General features: G+C 41.2%; 1 protein-coding gene across 1 annotated transcript in view; it reads right to left on the bottom strand.

The window, feature by feature from the left end:
* The window catches only part of MBOAT2 (membrane bound O-acyltransferase domain containing 2), a 127699-nt gene that overhangs the window by 35067 nt on the left and 72484 nt on the right, over positions 1-20148 (bottom strand). The window contains exon 4 of the mRNA XM_030311689.1: positions 3957-4052. Coding sequence (XP_030167549.1) covers positions 3957-4052 — 96 coding nt within the window. The remainder of the gene's footprint in view (positions 1-3956; positions 4053-20148) is intronic.

The raw sequence follows: 20148 nt of genomic DNA, 5'->3' as shown, positions 1-20148 counted from the left end.
AAAGGAACTTCTGTTAAGAAACGAGTCCCTTTAATCTGATCAACATTTCAAATGTATCTTGAACTCATGTCCCACTCCCCACCCCAAACACACAGATGTTCACATTCATATACAGGCACAATATCAGTTTCCTGTGCCTCAGGCAAGAAACACTGCCCCGGACGGAAGAGTTCCCATGCGGTTCCTCAGCAAGAGCCTGGTTCCACCTCCTGTGCCGCCAGCTTCAAGGCAACAGCACAGTTCAGGACAAAGGATGGCCACTGTATTCAACTCTACCTTCTTCAGACGCCCAACATTTTGGATATTTACCCTAATTAGGTTCAAGTTAGGATCTTTTCCGCTTGTATTATAACACGCTCAAGGCTTCTAGATGCCTAAATATTTCATTAGGGGGAAAGTCTGCCTCTAGATGGCTTCTTCTCTGTCCTGTGTCCAATAAGAAAAAAAGCCCTTCAGCTTCGTTCTCCCAGAAGGCCTCTTTCAGCTAATTTGTCTCTGCCTAATCTTTATCAGTTTACTGATGATGATCAAATGTCTCCTCCTAATGGATAAAAATTACACATTAAACTAGGAGTTTTGTATCAGGTTTATATTTAAAATGCTATGTTGTTTTCTTCCACATACTTAAACATTTGTAAATTATATTTAAGTATTTAAGTGAAATTTTAGGGGCGCCTGGGTGGCTCAGTTGGTTGAGCATCTGACTTTGGCTTAGGTCACATCTCATGGTTCAAGAGTTCGAGCCCCGCGTTGGGCTCTGTGCTGACAGCTCGGAGCCTGGAGCCTGCTTCGGATTTTGTCTCCCTCTCTCTCTGCTCCTACCCTACTCATGCTCTGTCTCTCTCGAAAATGAATAAACATTAAAAAAATTTTTTAAATGAAATTTTACATTTCAGCAAAGTAAAGCCACACCATATAAAGCTATTTTTAAACACGCGTTTTGCTCTTACTGCAAACTACCCTCTAATTTGTGGGCCACATAAGCAGTCTTTTCCAATCGGGGGTGAGCAGCAGTGGTGAGGAAGCATGCTCTCTCCCTTTGCTCCCCAATAGCGTCTCCATCAGCGTAATCAAGAGAATTCCAGGGGCACCTGGGGGCTCAGGTGGTTTAGCTTCCAACTTAGGCTCAGGGCATGATCTCATGGGTCATGGGTTCAAGCCCTGCGTGGGGCTCTGTGCTGACAGCTCAGAGCCTGGATCCTGCTTCGGATTCTGTGTCTCCCTCTCTCCCTGCCCGTCCCCTACTTGTGCGCTCTCTCTCTCTAAAATACACATTAAAAATAATCCTTTTAATAAAAAAAAGGATTCCAGAGATGCTGACGGAGGTGAAGCCCTAAGAAAGAAGCTTCCCTAAATGACTGTGTGAAGCAAAGGCTCCCTATTCAGTGGACCATCAAAGTGGCTGAGAAATAAACACGTATTATGTTAAGCCACTGAAATTATGATGTTTTAACAGTGTGAGCCTATCTCCAGCTAGACAGTAACAAGTTTAGAGTATCAGGTTTGAGAAATCAGAAAGGTGATGACTAGATCAACCAAAAGAGCAGTTGTGAGGGCCCAGTAAACACTGTGTCACGCACATCTGTACTCACAAGAACCGCATCAATGAACTCAATTTAGCTATGTTAGACTGGTTTTTAAATCTAGCAGTTTAGGGGCGCCTGGGTGGCTCAGTCGGTTAAGCGTCCGACTTCAGCTCAGGTCATGATCTCACAGTTCGTGGGTTCGAGCCCTGAGTCGGGCTCTGTGCTGACAGCTCAGAGCCTGGTGCCTGCTTCAGATTCTGTGTCTCCCTCTCTCTCTGCCCCATCCCTGTTCACACTCTGTCTCTGTCTCAAGAATAAATAAACACTAAAAAAAAATTAAAAAAAAAAATAAAAATCTGGCAGTTTAAAAATATAAGCAGCACAATATTTGTTAAATGAAGTATATGTGGAATCCCAAAATATAAGCTAGAGACACAGAGCAGTTGTGGCTGAAGTGAGACTAGAGGGGACAGCCTCACCTGCTTAGTGTCCCTGGAACATGGCTACAGTGTCCTGGCACTGAAGAAGGCCATTTGAAAATTCGTGATTTTACAGTATTAACTTCTAGCTGCTAATGTTCACATTTCTGTTATCTACATGCATAAACTGAATTAGTCAAGAGTATTCTTTTTGTTTCTATTTCGTACTAAAGGCTTAATTCATTCATTCACTGTAACACAAGCACTAACGCTCTGAATTTTTTTTTTAATGTTTATTTTTGAAAGAGAAAGAGAGAGACAGAGTGTGAGCAGAGGAGGGGCAGAGAGAGAGAGAGAGAGAGAGAGAGAGAGAGACAGAATCTGAGGCAGGCTCCAGGCTCTGAGCTGTCAGCACAAGGCCCAACGTGGGGCTCGAACCCACGAACCACGAGATCATGACTTGAGCTGAAGTCGGATGCTGAACCCACTGAGCCCCCCAAGGTGCCCCAGTAAGCTCTGAACTTATCTTGGATAGCACAGCTTTGCCTGCACTGCTCAGGTTTTCTACTCTGTGTTTGTTGGTTTCCCCCATTTTTCTCACTGTATTTTCTACTTTCCTCTTAACTGAGGTATTATTATTATTGATCCAGTAAGGGTTTATTCAATGTCACCATGTGCTAAACACTACGGATACCGCGATGAACAGTAGGGTAACTGTTCCCAGGAAGATTAAACTGTCTAAGTGATCTTGACTCTTGTAAACATTCACAACTAGGTCCTACTCTCATACCCTAATGACAACGTGTGACCGGGCTTACACCTTCAAGTTCGTGAAGATTTTCAGTGCCCAATATGTTTACTGATTCCATCCATTAGCTCTTTTTGTCCAAGAATATCCATTAGTTATAAGCTAGACCGCCAGCATCTATTCTCCTTTTCCAAATTCCGGGTATATTTCTCTATTCTACCCAATATATTGCTAATTTAACTAGTTTGTAAAGTGTACTTAATCAGTGTGTTTCGGCTTGATTTGTTTGTTCTTTTGCATGCGATCCCCTTTCATCCAAATCTATTTTTTTAATCTGTTTTAAAAAAGTAAAATCTACTTGAATCCCATTAAGGAGAAAAAGAAAATTTCAACTTCTAAAATTCTCTTGTTTCATAGCAGTAATTTTTCTCTAAGCTCATACAACTTTGGTCCATTTCTAACGTTGAATAACTTTTTTTCAGAGATGCCATGACATACTTTATTTTTTCTACTTTGCTTATCCTTCGCAGAGGTCCCTTTATAAGGATGGTAAGCAAGTCAGTCCTTAAGGATCGGCCCATGTTTATTTTGGAACAGACATTTCATCAGCCTGTTGCAGGACAAAGAGTACCGTGGAGCAACCAGGCTACGGTCCCTTTGAAGGAACAAAAAAGCCAGAAGTTCTTTCCGCTACTCGGTTGAGTGCAGACATAAGAAAGCAGAACATTCCATGAAGGTGAAAATGCATGCAACCAAAATACATATTCAAATGTCTGCTCTAGAAAATTCAGAGGACCTCTGGCCCAAAGAAAAGTCTCAGGGGCTGTTAAGAAGCAGAAGTGACCAGATCTTACAGAGAAGCTGGTGAATGACTGTACAGAAAGGGATTCGCTCAAGAGATCAAAGAAAGAGACTCAAGGATACAGGCTGAAGGGGGATGGTTTTCAACAGTTATAACTGATGGCAGAAATTTCTGTAAAATTAGAAAATACTTTCAGATCAGAATGCCATACGACAAATTCAATTGCTACATATTTGGAAATTTTATAGAAGTCAACTTAAAAGGACAGGTTATTTTTGTGACTTATAAGCACTACAAAAGGCCACTTTACATGAAGAAAACGTCTCAGCTCATAGAGGAATTTTCAACAAAAACGTTTGTCAATAGCTTTTCATTAGAACTACTAAATGCAACCATAGGCTGTCCTTCCACCAACGTGACAGTAGATAAAACGGGCTACTGAATCAAAGTTTTACTCTTACCCTGAAAAATCAGCAGAATATTGTCCATAATCAAAGATATAGACTCTAGTAATTTGGCACACTGTGAGGTATCCCAAAGCAAACACAAAACAATATCTGGAAAACAGAAACAAACTAGATTAGTGAAAATAAAAGATTCATTTTATTAGAGAATACATTTTAAAATACTTTATTAACCATATGATATGGTTCAAAAATTAAGTATTTCTAGATCTACTCCACAAATAGCTTTCTTCAATAAATTGTAAAAACTCTTTACTAGTACCTAGTTTACTTGACTTCTGTACCACCTTCAATGGTAAATCCATTTAATCAATGCTTTCATTATTTTTTTTCCTTCTGAAAGACCTCCATAACCCAAATGACAGATTTGAAAGTCATGTTCACAAGTATAAAACTGTGAGTATTGGTAATTTTTCTATTTATTCCTCCTTTTTAGAAAACACAATTTGGCACAAAAATGTGTGGCTAGATCATACATTAAATAAATTCTTGTTCTCAACAGTTTAAAATCATACATCTTTAGTGTGGATCAGGTAGCATTTACTCACATATTACAAGCATGAACATTTAGTGATTTTCACATCTCAAGGTGCTTGGGACAGTTACAATATTTAAACACACAGTATGGAAAATAATTTACATATCAATAGAAGAGACCAGAAACAGATTCTAGAACACTTAACATTGCATAGATAAAGGCTGCAATGCAAATTAGCAGGGCCGGATTATCATCTAAATACTTAACAAGATAATTCCAGATGAACTAAACAATTAGATAATTCCAGATGAACTAAAGAATTACTGTATGACATTAAGGGGCGCCTGAGTGGCTCAGTTGGTTAAGCGTCCAACTTCAGCTCTGGTCATGATTTCGTGGTCCATGGGCTTGAGCCCCAAACTGGGCTCTGTGCTGACAGCTCAGGGCCTGGAGCCTGTTTCAGAGTCTGTGTCTCCCCTACCCCATTTGAACTCACTCTCTCTCTCAAAAATAAACATTTAAAAAATTAAAAAAAAAAAAGAATTACTGCACAACATTAAAACCAAAACACACAGGAAATGTGGATAAATATTCAAATGTTCTCAAATTGGGGACATACTTTCTAAAACATTGATAATACAGAAGGAACCGATAGGGTAAAAAACAATATATTTGGTTAACTTAAAATCTTAAGTTTCTTGTGTAGGCAATTTAGGTAGTTTTATGAAAGAGATCTTTTAAACTTTAGACAAATAGGTAATTTGATCTATTTGAATTATTCCTGAGGTCGGGGGGGGGGGGGGAAGGAGGATAGCTTGCTAATTGAAATGTTTTACAAAGCTAATATACTCCCAATAGCTGTAACTGACAAAATAGCACACACACATACTCATGCACACAGAGTCCACAAATCACAATTTCTAAAAATCATGTGATTGATTGACATCTGGCTACAATATCTCTCATTTCATATGGTCTTCTACAACCTGACCTTTTGCCCCTCCCCCCGTTAAGAACGAGTCTACTTCTCTACCCACTTTGAACCCGGTTGGCCTTCAACTCCTCTGACCAGTAGATTACGGCAGTAACACTGTGCTAGTTCCGAGGACAGCCCGCAATTGGCCTGGCACTTTCTACTTCTTGCCTTTTGGAAGCTGGTGGTCAGGAAAGAAGGGTGACTATGGGGAGATCACCACATGCAGAAGTTCTGGAGGATGAGACACCACGTAGGAGAGAGAGTGAGACAGACACCACGTTGTGAGATGTGTGGGTGACGACGCGGACGCCCTATCAAAAAGAGACGATCTATCCCGTTGAACCTTTCCAGAATTCCTGACCCACAATGTCATTAGCAAAATAACATACCTACTTGTTTGAGGCCACTGCAGTTTGGTAGAGTGGTATAATCAGAAGAGAAATCGGTAAGTGAAAATGGGGTGCTACCATAATAAAAACCTGGAGCACACAGGACGGGCTTTGGGATGGGGTGGCAGGTGGAAGCAGTAAAGGCCTGAAGGGAATTGCTAGTGAACATGTAGAGCAGTCAGGAAATTGTAATCGGAAGCTACAGAAACACTGCTGCTCACTCTGATGTGGAAAATAGAAAACATACCTTCCAGAAGCGCTAACGGGTTCCTTTTAGGCGCATACGACAAAATATGGATACAGAGCAATGAACTAAAAAAGAGAAGTGTTCAGGTGTTTAGCAGAATTTGGAGAGCTCAGGACAATCTTTCCGGTCACAAAATATTCCTCAAGCAATCACAGTGAAGATGAGTCGAGAGGTGCTGTTCCACATGGCACCTCAGGGAGACGTAAGGGCACACCTTTAGAGAACCTCTCAGAAAAAAACAGCAGTTGCCACGAATCTCAAGGTTATGCCTCTTAGACACTCTGCTAGACAAGAACCTGGAGGGTGCTGTCCCACAGCACTTCAGAGCAAAGAAAAGGGAGACTGTCTGAAAGAGGTCTGTGGGTCAAATGCAGGAGATTTCTAGTTGGACGCACGGGAAGCCCGCATCAGTTTTCAAGAGAGTTACACAAGACTGGACTCCAAGGGAGAAACAGTTCAAAACGAAGAGATTTTCACGTCCCCAGTTATCTAGTGGTAGGTAGTGGGCTGAGAAAGTTATTCAACGGCAAAATCTGGCTACCTCTTGTATAAAAAGGAAGGACAGCTCAGGGTGTGGATAAAGAGCCACTGAGACCAACTCACAGGGACTAGATGGGGGCACCACTCAAGGCACGGGTAACAGGTGTCCATCTGGATCCCACAGTTACTATGGACCAGAGACTGCTAAGCGACTTGCATTCTTCTCCTTTTTTTTTAACAGAAGGATCTACTACAGGTATCCTATCACTGTTCACCACGATCTACTGGGTACTGGGGGGAGGGGTGGCCCCATTAGCGCACTGGTCCTCACATGGCCAAGAGCCGTCCTTGAGGAACCACACTGAAGAAGCCTCATCCATAGCAGACCTGACTTAGACGACGAGATGGAGGGGTCACGCCAGATGCCGTAAGGAGGTGACGCTCTGGGGGTCTTGAGAGGAAGTGAGAATATTGTTTACGCAGGATGCATTGTAAACTGCACAGGCCAGAGTACAGGTCGCTGCCCCCAGTAAAAACCCTACTGCACATGCAGCTCTGAACATGAGCTGGAATAGAATTCTCTTCCCCTAGAATCCGGGCTGGACTTAATAACTTGGTTTACCAAATAGAACATAATGGAAATGACTTCCTGAAACTTCAAGGCCCGGTCAGAAGAAGCCTTGCAGCGTTCTCCATCTCAAATGCTTGTCCTTAGCACTCTGAGCCCCACCACCCGTGTGAGCAGATGGCACCCGCGTGGAGAAGTAACAATCCCCGCTGATCTCCCGGCCCACAGCCAACATCAACCACCAGCCGTGGAAGGAAACCACCTGGGATGTCAAGTAGTTAAGCTTTCAAATGACTGCAGTTCCAGCCAACAGTTAATAGCAACCACGTAAGAACTCAAGCAAAAATTGTCCCGCCGAATCTAGCCAACACATAGAACCATGAATAATAATAATAGGGGCATCTGGGTGGCTCAGTCGGTTAAGCGTCTGGCTCTTGCTTTTGGCGCAGGTCATGATCTCATGGTTGTGAGATCAAGCCCCACACTGAGCTCTGTGCTGACAGTGTGGAGCCTGCTTGGGATTCTCTCTCTCCCTCTCTCTCTCTGCCCCTCCCTGACTTGTGCATGCATGCTCTCTCTCACCACTCTCTCAAAAATAAATAAACATTAAAAAAAAAAATCTTAAAAAAAAAAATCTACCAAAACACTAAGTATTCTGTTGGCCTGAGACACTACGGATTCCTGGGAGAAAGGTTATGGAAGTTTTTGAAGTAGGAAAGGAATGGTGTATGTGTTACTATAGATTAACTTAATTTTAGACTTATTTTGAAAATTCCAATAACTTAAAGCCCATTCTTCTGAAATTAATCTCTAAATTTAACATCACAATCCCAATCAAAATCCTAACAATACTTTGGGTGGGACCTGACCAGCTGACTTTCAAGGACTTCTGGAACACTGAGTAAACACGCGGTGAGGAGGACGCGCCGGATCCCAGCAGACAAAAGAGCACGTCACAGTGATTTATGAAGTAGTATTGTTTCGTAAATAGATCAAAAGATTAACCAAACAGACAAGTTCAAAAAAAGACTCATCCAACTAGAAGTTTCTGTTTATGACTATAAAGCTGGCATCAGAAATGAGTGGGAGAAGGAGGAATGAGGTAAAAGAGGTTAGAAAGTTAGCTCTCCTTTCGGAAATAAAAAGAAAATCGTTTCCTGGTTCACACTACACGCACACGTACAAAAATCCAGATTATGAACAGATCTCACTTAAGAAATCAGATTTCACTTAAGAAATGAAGTGAAAATGGATGAGAATGTGAATGAGTAAATTATAGAGTTAAAAAAAAAATTATAGGGGCGCCTGGGTGGCGCAGTCGGTTAAGCGTCCGACTTCAGCCAGGTCACGATCTCGCGGTCCGTGAGTTCAAGCCCCGTGTCAGGCTCTGGGCTGATGGCTCGGAGCCTGGAGCCTGTTTCCGATTCTGTGTCTCCCTCTCTCTCTGCCCCTCCCCCGTTCATGCTCTGTCTCTCTCTGTCCCAAAAATAAATAAACGTTAAAAAAAAAAATTTAATAAAAAAAAAAAATTATAAAGCCAGTCCATTTAGAAAATAAGTGAGGGGTGCCTGGCTGGCTCAGTTGTTGGAGTGTGCGACTCTTGATCTCAGGGTTGTGGGTTCAAGCCCCATGTTGGATAGAGAGATTATTAAAAAAAAAATGAACTTAAAAAAAAAAGAAATGTGATTCAAGATAAAGAATGATCGGGAATTCATAGGAATAATCCAGAAATGCATATTAGAATACTATTTGCCCAACATCACTGCCCAAAGTTTAAAAATAGGCAATATCCAGTTTGGGTAGGGAAAACAGGCATTCTTAGATGCTGTTGGTGGGACAAAATGTTAAACAGCCCTTTTTTGGGCAAGTGATTTTGCGGTACACCTCAGAATCTGTACATGCTCCCTGAACTACCAATTTCACTTTCTGGAGTCTATCCTAAAAAATAAAAATACTTACATATATTCACAAGGATATACGCATAGATATTCACTAAAGTACTATAAGTAATATGAAATTTATACTTCATATAAATATATAAAAATAGAAAACCAACTAAATGTCTCCAATTCAGTATTAGTTAAAATAAATGGAAATAATAAATAGAAAACCACACTATGGAATTCGGTAATAGTGATTAGAGACACCTATATGTACACATAATGAAAGTCACTTAAGCAGAAAAAGTGAACTAAAGAATAATCCCACTTGAGGTACCAGAACCCCCTATGCAGATGTCCATATATACACACATTTGTGTGTATATAAACATATACTGATAATATCATGGAAAAAGTTCTAGAACAAAACTGGAGTAGACATTCTAGGCTGATTTACTCCATGTGTATTTCCATCTCCATTGTCCCCTGCTTTCCTCTACTATAGAGGCCCAAAGGCTAAATATCCAATCCCCAGCCTCTCTTGCAGCTAGAGTGGCAGGACACACAGATCTTGTCTGTGAGACACGTGCAGAAGTCGGATGAGGCTCCTGGAAAAGTCCGAGATCTGTGCTGCCCAATATGGTAGCCACTGTCCTAGATTGGGCTCATGTCAGCTCCGAAAGGCTGTTAGTTTAAGAATTTTTGTAAATTGGTTGTTAAACACAGCCATCATTAAAAATGAAGTGATAGAACATAAAACTAAATAAACAGTATTACAAAGGCATTAAATACTCAAAATTCGTCACTTCTCTGTTCCATCTTATCATTTGCTATTTTCTGTGCTCTTGAGGCTATTTACATCTCCTGCATCTGCACGACAAAAATACTATCTAATGGTGAGCTATGGAGCATTTCTTCCCAATCCCACGTTCAAGGACTCCAAGTTAGTCACTTTAAAGCTACCGTGGTGAAGCATTTACACTACAAAAACTGGCAAATGATATAAATCTTCCTGATCATTGAAACCAAGGATCAACAAGCTAAAGGCTGTAGACCAAACTTGGCTCACCGCCAGCTTTGTAAATAAAATTTTGTATTTGGCCACACCCATGCCCATTTGTTTACATGTGTCTAGGGTTGCTTTCACCCTATAACAGTACAGCTAAACAGCTGTAACAGCAACTGTAATGGTCCTTAAAGCCTAACCAATTTATGGGCAGGTTTACTGACCCAAATTAGAATTAAAATGCTGAACAAAATGATGAAGGAAATGCCCATTAATCTTTTAGAAGGGTGCCATGACTATAGCCATTGTATTGTAACTAACAAAGAAAGAGGAAATACTCTTCCATTATGCAAAACCTATTATTCAATGCAGCAAAAGAAGTTGCTCACATACGGACAGATGAGTGAAATTCCAACATTCATCTTCATGGTCTCGTTTTCATCTTATTTGTTAATATAAACAGAAATAGCAAGCAACATTCCTGGTAGAACGACATTCGTTTGTCCACGACATAAGCAACTTCTTTACTGAACTGGTCGGTAACCAAACATTTATTTGTAGTCTGATTACGTCATATCATGGTTGAACTGCAACCAGAGGTGGTGAGTTATAAGAGTTTGGCAAAAATCAATGAAAGAATTCTATAACAATCAACTGGCTCTATGAAATTTACAATAAAGAGTATTGCATATTTTATTATTTGTAAGTTATGAACTATATATCCATTATATTAGTAACATTTATAGTTAAGTTGTGCACGTGTATTTATGCATCTGGCATCCCTAGAAAGTACCACTGACCAGCCACATGTGATTACGGAGCACTTGAAACGTGGCTGGTCTAAATTGAGATGTTCTGTAGCTGTAAAATACACTTTGCTTTTTGAGGCCTTAAAAAAGAACTTCAGACACACTGTTAATAATTTTTACACTGACTATATTTTGAAATGATTATATTTTGGATACACTGGGTAAAATAAAATATATCATTAAAATTAATACATTCTTTTTTACTTTTTCAACTGTGTATATTGGAAAATTTAGAATTATATCTGTGGCTCACAATGTGTTTCTTTTTATAAAAATTTTTTAGTGTTTATTTATTTATTTATTGTGGGGGAGAGAGAAGCAGCACAGGTGGGAGACAGGCAGAGAGAGAGGGAGACACAGAATCCAAAGCAGGCTCTAGGCTCAAGCACAGAGCCCGACGCAGGGTTCGAACTCATGAACTGCGAGATCGTGACCTGAGCTGAAGTCGGCGCTCAACCAACTGAGCCACCCGGGCGCCCCACAATGTATTTCTAATGTACAGTCCTAGATAGCTTTCCTGAAAGCAGAAAAGGGGACAGACACAGCTGATGTGGCTTTTCACACTTTTGAATTCTTTCTGCCTAGAAAATGGATGTGACGGCTGTCGTAGCAACCCTCCTGCATCCTGTGAGGTGGCAAACAGGCTAAGACAGCATGAAAGAACAAGAGAAGAAACCTGCTTCCTCAATGACACGTTGACCTGCTGCATTGATTCTGAGTAGCCTAATATCCAGAAAGAATCCTAGGTGGTGAATTCTTTTTCCCTATTATCTGCAACTGAAATGCATTCCTAACTGATGGAAAAGCACGGCCAACTTTTGTTGTTCTCTTTTGAGTCAGATCACACAGGGCAAGGTGCTGGGGCAAGCCTCTGACTTTGCACACTCACACAGCAGCAGAGGAAAAGCAGACAGGCCAATACGTGTGTGTGCAGCGTTATCGTAAGTGCTATGCTCAAGGTAAGAATTTCAATGAATGTCTTCAAACGGAAACAGAGACAGGCAAATACACTCCGGACAGAACTGATCTAGATGTAAATGATGGCTCCGTCACTTTTTATTACATCCTGTGTGATGGTAAGAGAGTTACCTTACTTCTGACCCCGATCCTGAGGACTCTAACTCAATCAACTGCAATCTTGTCTTCCCTGCTGGTTTATGGGTAGGCATACGACTTAGGTCTGGTCAGTGAAACCTGACACGGTGCTTTTAGAAAGGCTTCTCTCTGTCTACGGCCATACCACCCTGAACGCGCCCGATCTCGTCCGATCTCGGAAGCTAAGCAGGGTCGGGCCTGGTTAGTACTTGGATGGGAGAAAGGCTTCTCTCCCTCTTTAAGTATGACACTTGCTACTGTCATATCTGTAAGTGCAGCAGCCACCTTTCACCTGTAAAAGCAGCTAGCCGAAGGACAAATCAATACGCCAGGAAGGCAGAATAAAAAAGTTAAGTAGAACTTTTCGATGCCCTCATTGAGACTGAGTTGCTGAACTAATCAAAAAGAGCTGCCTTGCCTCACGACTTCTTGCTCTGGGAGGTAAATCTTTCTACACTGTTTACACCATCGTGCACCAGGAGTTGGGATTTCTGCTCGTTGCAGCCCAGAGCATCCTGATACGATTATTACTCGTATCAAATCAACCGCATTGGGAGAGTTATGGAACAGAACATTTTCTTCTTTTTAGAAATATAAATGTTGGGGCGCCTGGGTGGCGCAGTCGGTTAAGCGTCCGACTTCAGCCAGGTCACGATCTCGCGGTCCGGGAGTTCGAGCCCCGCGTCGGGCTCTGGGCTGATGGCCCGGAGCCTGGAGCCTGTTTCCGGTTCTGTGTCTCCCTCTCTCTCTGCCCCTCCCCCATTCATGCTCTGTCTCTCTCTGTCCCAAAAATAAATAAACGTTGAAAAAAAAAATTTAAAAAAAAGAAATATAAATGTTGAATCACTGCCTCATTTCAAAAAGAGAAGTCACATCTAAAATAGCTATTCATTTAGGTATCAGATAGAGCGTGGAGACTGTTCAGGAAAAGCTCAGAACTCAGGGACTATGGGATTAATGAACCAGAAGTGCTGAGGGGAAATGAAAAAGAATTCTTCCGAAAGGAGGAAAAGAGGTAACATCATCACCAAAAGGTTCAAAATTCCTATCGGGAATAAAGACAAAAAAATCTAACAAATGAGTAATTGTTTTCATGTGCTGAAATCAAATTAAACCGTTCACTTTCCCAGACGTGTGAGCTCAGATGACCTGAAGCTCAGCTTCAGGGAAAGGCTCGCGTATCTGAACACTAACTTACTGTCTTCTTCTTCTGCCTCCTCCTCTGCTTATACTTAGTCTTGAAGTCAGGTACTTACACTGGGTTGTGAAACCTCGAAATGCGCTCCTCTTTCAAACACACTGTTGGCTAATCTGTAGCCTTTGCATTTCTATGCAATTTTTGAGACAGCTTTAAAAACACAGGGGACGCTATAAAATAAAAACCATATGACCAAACAGGGTCTTGGAAAGTATAGGCAGAGGGGGAGGGCAAAATAAGAAGAAAGTCCGTATTCTGATGTGTGAGTCTTATGTAAGGTCAGTCACATGGACCAATGAGCAGAATAGTCTGGAAATAAAGCCACAACATACAGGGTGAGTTGCAATCCAATACAGAGAAGATGGTATCTGCAGTTAACAATGCTGGGACAAGTGGATCTACATACAGAAAAAAGTTAATTTCAACCTTTAACTCATAACACACACAAAAATGAACTCAGAATGGATCAGTGATCTAAGCCTAAACAATACAACTATAAAACTTCTACAAGAAAATGTTCACATATTAGGGCAGATGAAGATTTCTTAGAAAAGACACAAAAAGCTCTAAGCTATGAAACAAAAATTTGATAAACAGACTTCAAAATTTCAAAGTTCTATGGGGCACCTGGGTGGCTCAGTTGGTTAAGCGGCCAACTTCGGCTCAGGTCATGATCTCATGGTTCGTGGGTTCAAGTCCCGCGTCAGGCTCTGAGCCTGGAGCCTGGATTCTGTGCCCCTCCCCCACTCACACTCTGTCTCTCTGTCTCTCTCTCTCTCAAAAATAAATAAACTAGAAAAAGAAATTCAAAGTTCTGTTCTTTAAAAATCACCACCGGGGTACACTTATCATGATGAGCACTGACTAATGCATGGAGGTGTTGAATCACTACATTGCACACCTGAAACATATTAATATAACACTGTTAACTACACTGGAATTAAAATTAAAAGCTTAATTAAAACAAATCACCACTAAGAAAATTAAAAGGCAAGTCACATATTAGGAGAAAATACTCCTAATTCATAAAACTGACAAAAGTCTTCATCCTTTGAACTATAAAATGATAATAAAGTTCAGGTCAAGAGATTTGAACAGACACATCCCAAAATAAGGTGTACATCTGGTCAATAAACACAAGAAAGATGCTTGACATCATCAATCAAGAGAAATCTAAATTAAAATCATAGTGAGATACCACTACGTGTCCACTAGAATGACTAAAATTGAAAAGAATGATAAAACCAAATGCTGGTGAGACTGTAAAAGCAACAGGTTCATATATCACCACTTTGGAAAAGGTTGGCAGTTTATTATATAATTAAATATATTTTTACCCTGTGCCCCAGAAATTCCTCTTCTGCTGCACAACATGCAGGAGAAATGAAAACATATGTTCATAAAAAGACCCGTGCAAAAATGTTTTAGAAGTTGTATTCATAATAGCCCCAATTTTGAAACATCTCCAATGTCCATTAATAAGTAGGACAAAGGATACATAAATTGTAGTACACATATTCTATACAATGGAAAGCCACTCAGCAATAAAAGGAACAATCTGGTAGGTTGTGATCTGATTTTTTTCTTTAAAAAATTACAGTATCTAAGGACCACTTTTGCTTCCATCATGGAATCCTTAATAATTGAGAAGACGGACTCTTTCCATCTGGTGTTCCTTTTTACTTCTAAAAGGTAAGGGGCGCCTGGGTGGCTCAGTCGGTTAAGCGGCCAACTTCGGCTCAGGTCATGATCTCGCGGTCTGTGAGTTCGAGCCCCGCGTCGGGCTCTATGCTGACAGCTCAGCGTCTGGAGCCTGTTTCAGATTCTGTATCTCCCTCTCTCTGACCCTCCCCTGTTCATGCTCTGTCTCTCTCTGTCTCAAAAATGAATAAACCTTAAGAAAAAAATTTTTTTTTAAAGATAAATTATAATTGTTATACTTTGGGGCTCCTGGGTGGCTCCGTGTTTAAAGTGTCTGACTCTCGATTTTGGCTCAAGACATGATCTTGCAGTCACGAGATCGAGCTCCGCATCGGGCTCTGTGCTGAGCATGGTGCCTGGTTGGCATTCTCTCTCCCGCTCTGTCCCTCCCCCACTTGCACACTCTCTCTCAAAATAAACAAACCCTTAAAAATAATAAGTGCTACACTTTGGATCTTTTAAATGCAATTAAAAGTCATTAAAACACATATACCATGTAATACTTCAGATTGAGTCATATCATAAGATTGCATTTTACTACAGGTTATATAAGAAAATTATATAGGAGTGTCTGGGTGGCACAGTCAGTTAAGCGTCCGACTTCGGCTCAGGTCATCATCTCATGGTTCATGAGTTCAAGCCCCATATCAGGCTCTGTGCTGACAGCTCAGCCTGGAGAGCCTGGAGCCTGGAGCCTGCTTCAGATTCTGTGTCTCCCTCTCTCTCTGCCCTTCCCCCACTCACACGCATGCTCTCTCTCTGTCTCTCACTCTCCAAAATAAATAAACATTTCAAAACAATTTTTTAAAAAGAAAATTATATATATTTATATATTATCTATGTGTGCACATATAGAGAAATAGACTGATAGATATGGATCATAAATATATATACATATATAAAATATAAACACATACATACAATTGTATCTGTATATACAAATACAGGCACATGTACATACACATATACACACTGATATATTCTAAGACAATTATGCCCATGATCATAGTACATATTTTAATATATAAATATATTTTAAGTTCACTTTAAGTAAAAACCTAATTAAGATATTCACAGAGTCAGACTTTCTATTAAAAAATAAAGTACAGGGGCACCTGGGTGGCTTAGTCGGTTAACCGTCTGACTCTTGATTTTGGCTCAGGTCATAATCTCACAGTTTGAGGGTTTGAGCCCCATGTCAGTCTCTGTGCCGACAGCATGAGCCTGGTTGGGATTCTCCTATTCTCTCCCTCTCTCTCTCTCTCTCTCTCCACAGCTCCCCCCCCCCCGCCCTTTGCCCCACGCACATTCTCTCTCTCTCAAAAATAAATACAAATAAACACTTATAAATAAACAACGTTACAAAATGAATTTCTTGTTGGTAAATTTCTGTGTAAACAGAAACATTTCCTATGTAAATGTCTTATTAGAGTGTGCTTTGTCTCCAGTTTCTAATTCTCATTAAAATTAAGTAACAAATTTTTTTTAAAAAAGGAACAATCTGTTGATAAACACAATTGACACAGGAATTTTAAAACATTAAACTGAGTTTAAAAAAAAGAGGGGGGCAGACACAAAAGATTACTTACTATATAGTTCCATGTATACAAAATTCTACAACAGGCAAAACTCCTCTCTAGTGACAGAAAACAGATCACTGGCTGCAGGAACAGAGACGGACTGATCACACAGGGAGAGGAAGAAACTTTGGGGATGAGTAAAATGTTCTCTAACTTGATTTGGACAGCAGTTACAGTTTATTTGTTTGTCTAAACCCATTGAACTGGTGGTTTTGTTTTAGGTAAATTACACCTAAAGTTGATTGAAAAGTATTTTGGAAATAAACACATTTTATACAATCTCCTTTGCATATTCCTTCTCAGCCTGGGGACCAGGGCTTGGTTTTCTTCTCCGGTTTCTGATTTCCAAGAGGATGTCACGCTGCCCCTGATTTTATATACCCATTATGTACTGACAGCTCCCAGATTCTCAATTTCCAGCCTGGCTATGCATCCTCCTCTCCAAAGTCAAACAGCCAACAAGCTACCTAACATCTCTAGGTGTTGCCTGGAAAGCATCTGGAACTTAATACGTTCCAAGTAGAAATCCTGATCCCACCAAAACCACCTTTTCTCGAGTTTTCTTGATCACTGTGAATGGCACCATCTTTCAGCTTTGCCAAAAAAACCGGAAGTCATTTTTGATACATGTTTATGACTCACACCCCATATCCCAAATCTCCAAATCGATCTTCACATCGTACATCAGATGACTCATATCCATGCCCAAATCTATCTACAAAATAGACACTGGTTTGGGGTGCCTGGTGGCTCAGTTGGTTAAGCGTCTGACTCGATTTCGGTCAGGTCATGATTTCACAGTTTATGAGTTCAAGCCCCACATCAGGCTCTGCACTATCAGTGCAGAGCCTGCTTGGGATTTTCTCTTTCTCCCTCTCTCTCTGCCTCTCCCCTGTTCATGCTCTCTCTCTCTCTCTCTCTCTCTCTCTCAAAATAAAATAAATAAATAAGTACACGTATACACACACACACACACACACACGACTGAGTAATGCCCATTGGGAAAAGGTCTCAAGTGGGACCAGCTCCCAGTGGGCATTACTCAAGACTCCCCAACAGCTACCCACCACACCTAGAACAAAGTGCACGTTTTTTCAAGAACATCCATTGATGGAGGAGTTAATTAAAAACAGAACAAAACAAAAACCTCTTTGGTTCTACGGGATGAATGGCATGAATGATACACATTTACTAGACTTCTATTTTGATTACAACCATGGAATAAGAATTATTTTAATCTTTTTAATGTTTATTATTTTTGAGAGAGAGAGAGAGAGACAGAGAGCAAGCAGAGAAGGGGCAGGGAGAGAGGAAGACACAGAATCGGAAGCAGGCTCCAGACTCTGAGCTGTCAGCACAGAGCCCGACGTGGGGCTCGAACTCACGGACTGTGAGATCGTGACCCGAACTGAAGTCGGACGCTTAACTGACTGAGCCCCCCGGGCGCCCCTGGAATAAGAATCATTAAAGACTCACAGCATCAGGACATGACTGAGCTTCAAGAAACCTGGCAACATCCAAAGCTCTCATCACGTGCACACGGGCAGATCACAGAAATTCCAGCGATTCAGGGCAAGGACAAGTTAGTTACCATCAGTGTTGGCTCCAGTTGGTCATGATTTTCCATTGGTGCTATTTTCACATTAATTACTTTGGTGAGATAGGGCTCTAGTTCACTTTAAGGATAATTTTGTTCTTATATAACAGTGTGTTGCTAAACCATCCATCTGGATGGTTCTCTCCCTCCGTTTCCTTGGCACCGCTGGGAGGGACGCAAAGCTGAGCGCAGTGAGCTCAGGTTAAACCTGCCAGTGCGTCACAAGAGCCTTTAAGTCAGGGAGCAAGTTTTATTCAAACTGGCACCTGCAGCAACCCTGACCTCTACTCTCCTCGTTGGCAAATTATACTGAAGCCCATAGGATATCGCTGTAATTTTGCAGAGAGATGCTACTCAAACACCTATAAGTAAATAATTCTCCAAACCTGCATTTCAAATCTATTTCTCTCAAAATCTATCCGAAAGCTTCTATCCACAATTGCAAACTTCCATTTCTAGAATATACCATTTCACATTAAATAATCAAAACTACAATTTTCCCAGTCTGCCTAGCCTTTTTTAAAAAATCTAGTTCAGGGGCGCCTGGGTGGCTCCGTCAGTTAAGCGTCCGACTTCGGCTCAGGTCACGATCTCGCGGTCCGGGAGTTCGAGCCCCGCGTCAGGCTCTGTGCTGACTGCTCAGAGCCTGGAACCTGTTTCGGATTCTGTGTCTCCCTCTCTCTGACCCTCCCCCGTTCATGCTCTGTCTCTCTCTGTCTCAAAAATAAAGAAACGTTAGGGGCGCCTGGGTGGCGCAGTCGGTTAAGCGCCCGACTTCAGCCAGGTCACGATCTCGCGGTCCGGGAGTTCGAGCCCCGCGTCGGGCTCTGGGCTGATGGCTCAGAGCCTGGAGCCTGTTTCCGATTCTGTGTCTCCCTCTCTCTCTGCCCCTCCCCCGTTCATGCTCTGTCTCTCTCTGTCCCAAAAATAAATAAACGTTGAAAAAAAATTAAAAAAAAACAAATAAACGTTAAAAAAAATTTTTTTAAATAAAAATCTAGTTCAGTAGGAATAAACATAAACCAAGAACTAAAAATTAAATATTGGCAGGGGGCACTATATTTAACCCCAAAGATGGCACTAAAAGAAATATAGTCTGAAAAGTACTCAATAAATAATTTATAGGAGCTTAAAAACTGACTTTCATAACAGGTAACCGGAAGAATGGTACAGTACTTACAAAATTAACTAACAAGAGACACAATTTCCTAAAATGCTCAGTATGTATATATGTAAAGTTTTTCACGAAAACCACAACAGTCCTGTAAATACACTATAAATTATTAGGCATAATAATCTATTCACCTAGGAATGAATGAAATGAACAAAACAAACTGCATGTGCTATTTCTGAGTATATTTCAAACGAGATCTGAAGTCTAATAAAGTCAGCAGAGACTTGGAAAGATCAGTGCTTAAAAATTCTTCATATTTCTTATTTTAAAAATTTATCATTAAGCAAGTTTTTCCGTTTTCATTTAGTGGTTTTTAAGTGGAAGGCAGCCTGAAGAATCATTTTTCTATGCGACAGCATCTGAAAGTGGCCCCCGGAATGGCATGCTGATAATTCCCAGGTCAACATCCCACAGGGAGCTCACCTCGACTTTCGTCCCCATTTATATGAAAGTCATACATGCGCAGAGTTTCAGTGGCAAAAGGTATGACATGGCTCATGATGACAGAGCCGCGCGCAGTCCCAGAAGGACCCCTGCCCGGGCAGGACAGCTGGGCCCCGACAGGACCATCCTCTCTGCAGGTGCTTCAGGCATCTCCAATTCTCCATCTCTGACTTCATAGCTCTGACATTTTACTCCCGTTTCAGTGGAGTTTCAGGTAAACGTGGGTGTTCAATCTGCTACAAACAACTGGCAGTCTCGAAATGGAGTCTGAAAACCATCGTCAACACGTCAGGCTTCTAAAATCTATTTGAGGGGCGCCCGGGTGGCTCAGTCGGTTGAGCGTCTGACTCCAGCTCAGGTCACGATCTCACGGTCCGTGAGTTTGAGCCCTGCGTCCGGCTCTGTGCTGACAGCTCAGAGCCTGGAGCCTGCTTCGGGTTCTGTGTCTCCCTCTCTCTCTGCCCCTCCCCTGCTCATGCTCTGTCTCTCTCTGTCTCAAAAATTAAAACAAAATAAATTAATTAAAAATAAATAAATACATAAAATAAAATCTATTTGAGAATTTCC

This window comes from Lynx canadensis, chromosome A3, assembly GCF_007474595.2.
Source record: "Lynx canadensis isolate LIC74 chromosome A3, mLynCan4.pri.v2, whole genome shotgun sequence".
Taxonomy (NCBI): Eukaryota; Metazoa; Chordata; class Mammalia; order Carnivora; family Felidae; genus Lynx; species Lynx canadensis.
This window is presented reverse-complemented; position numbering and strand designations above follow the sequence as displayed.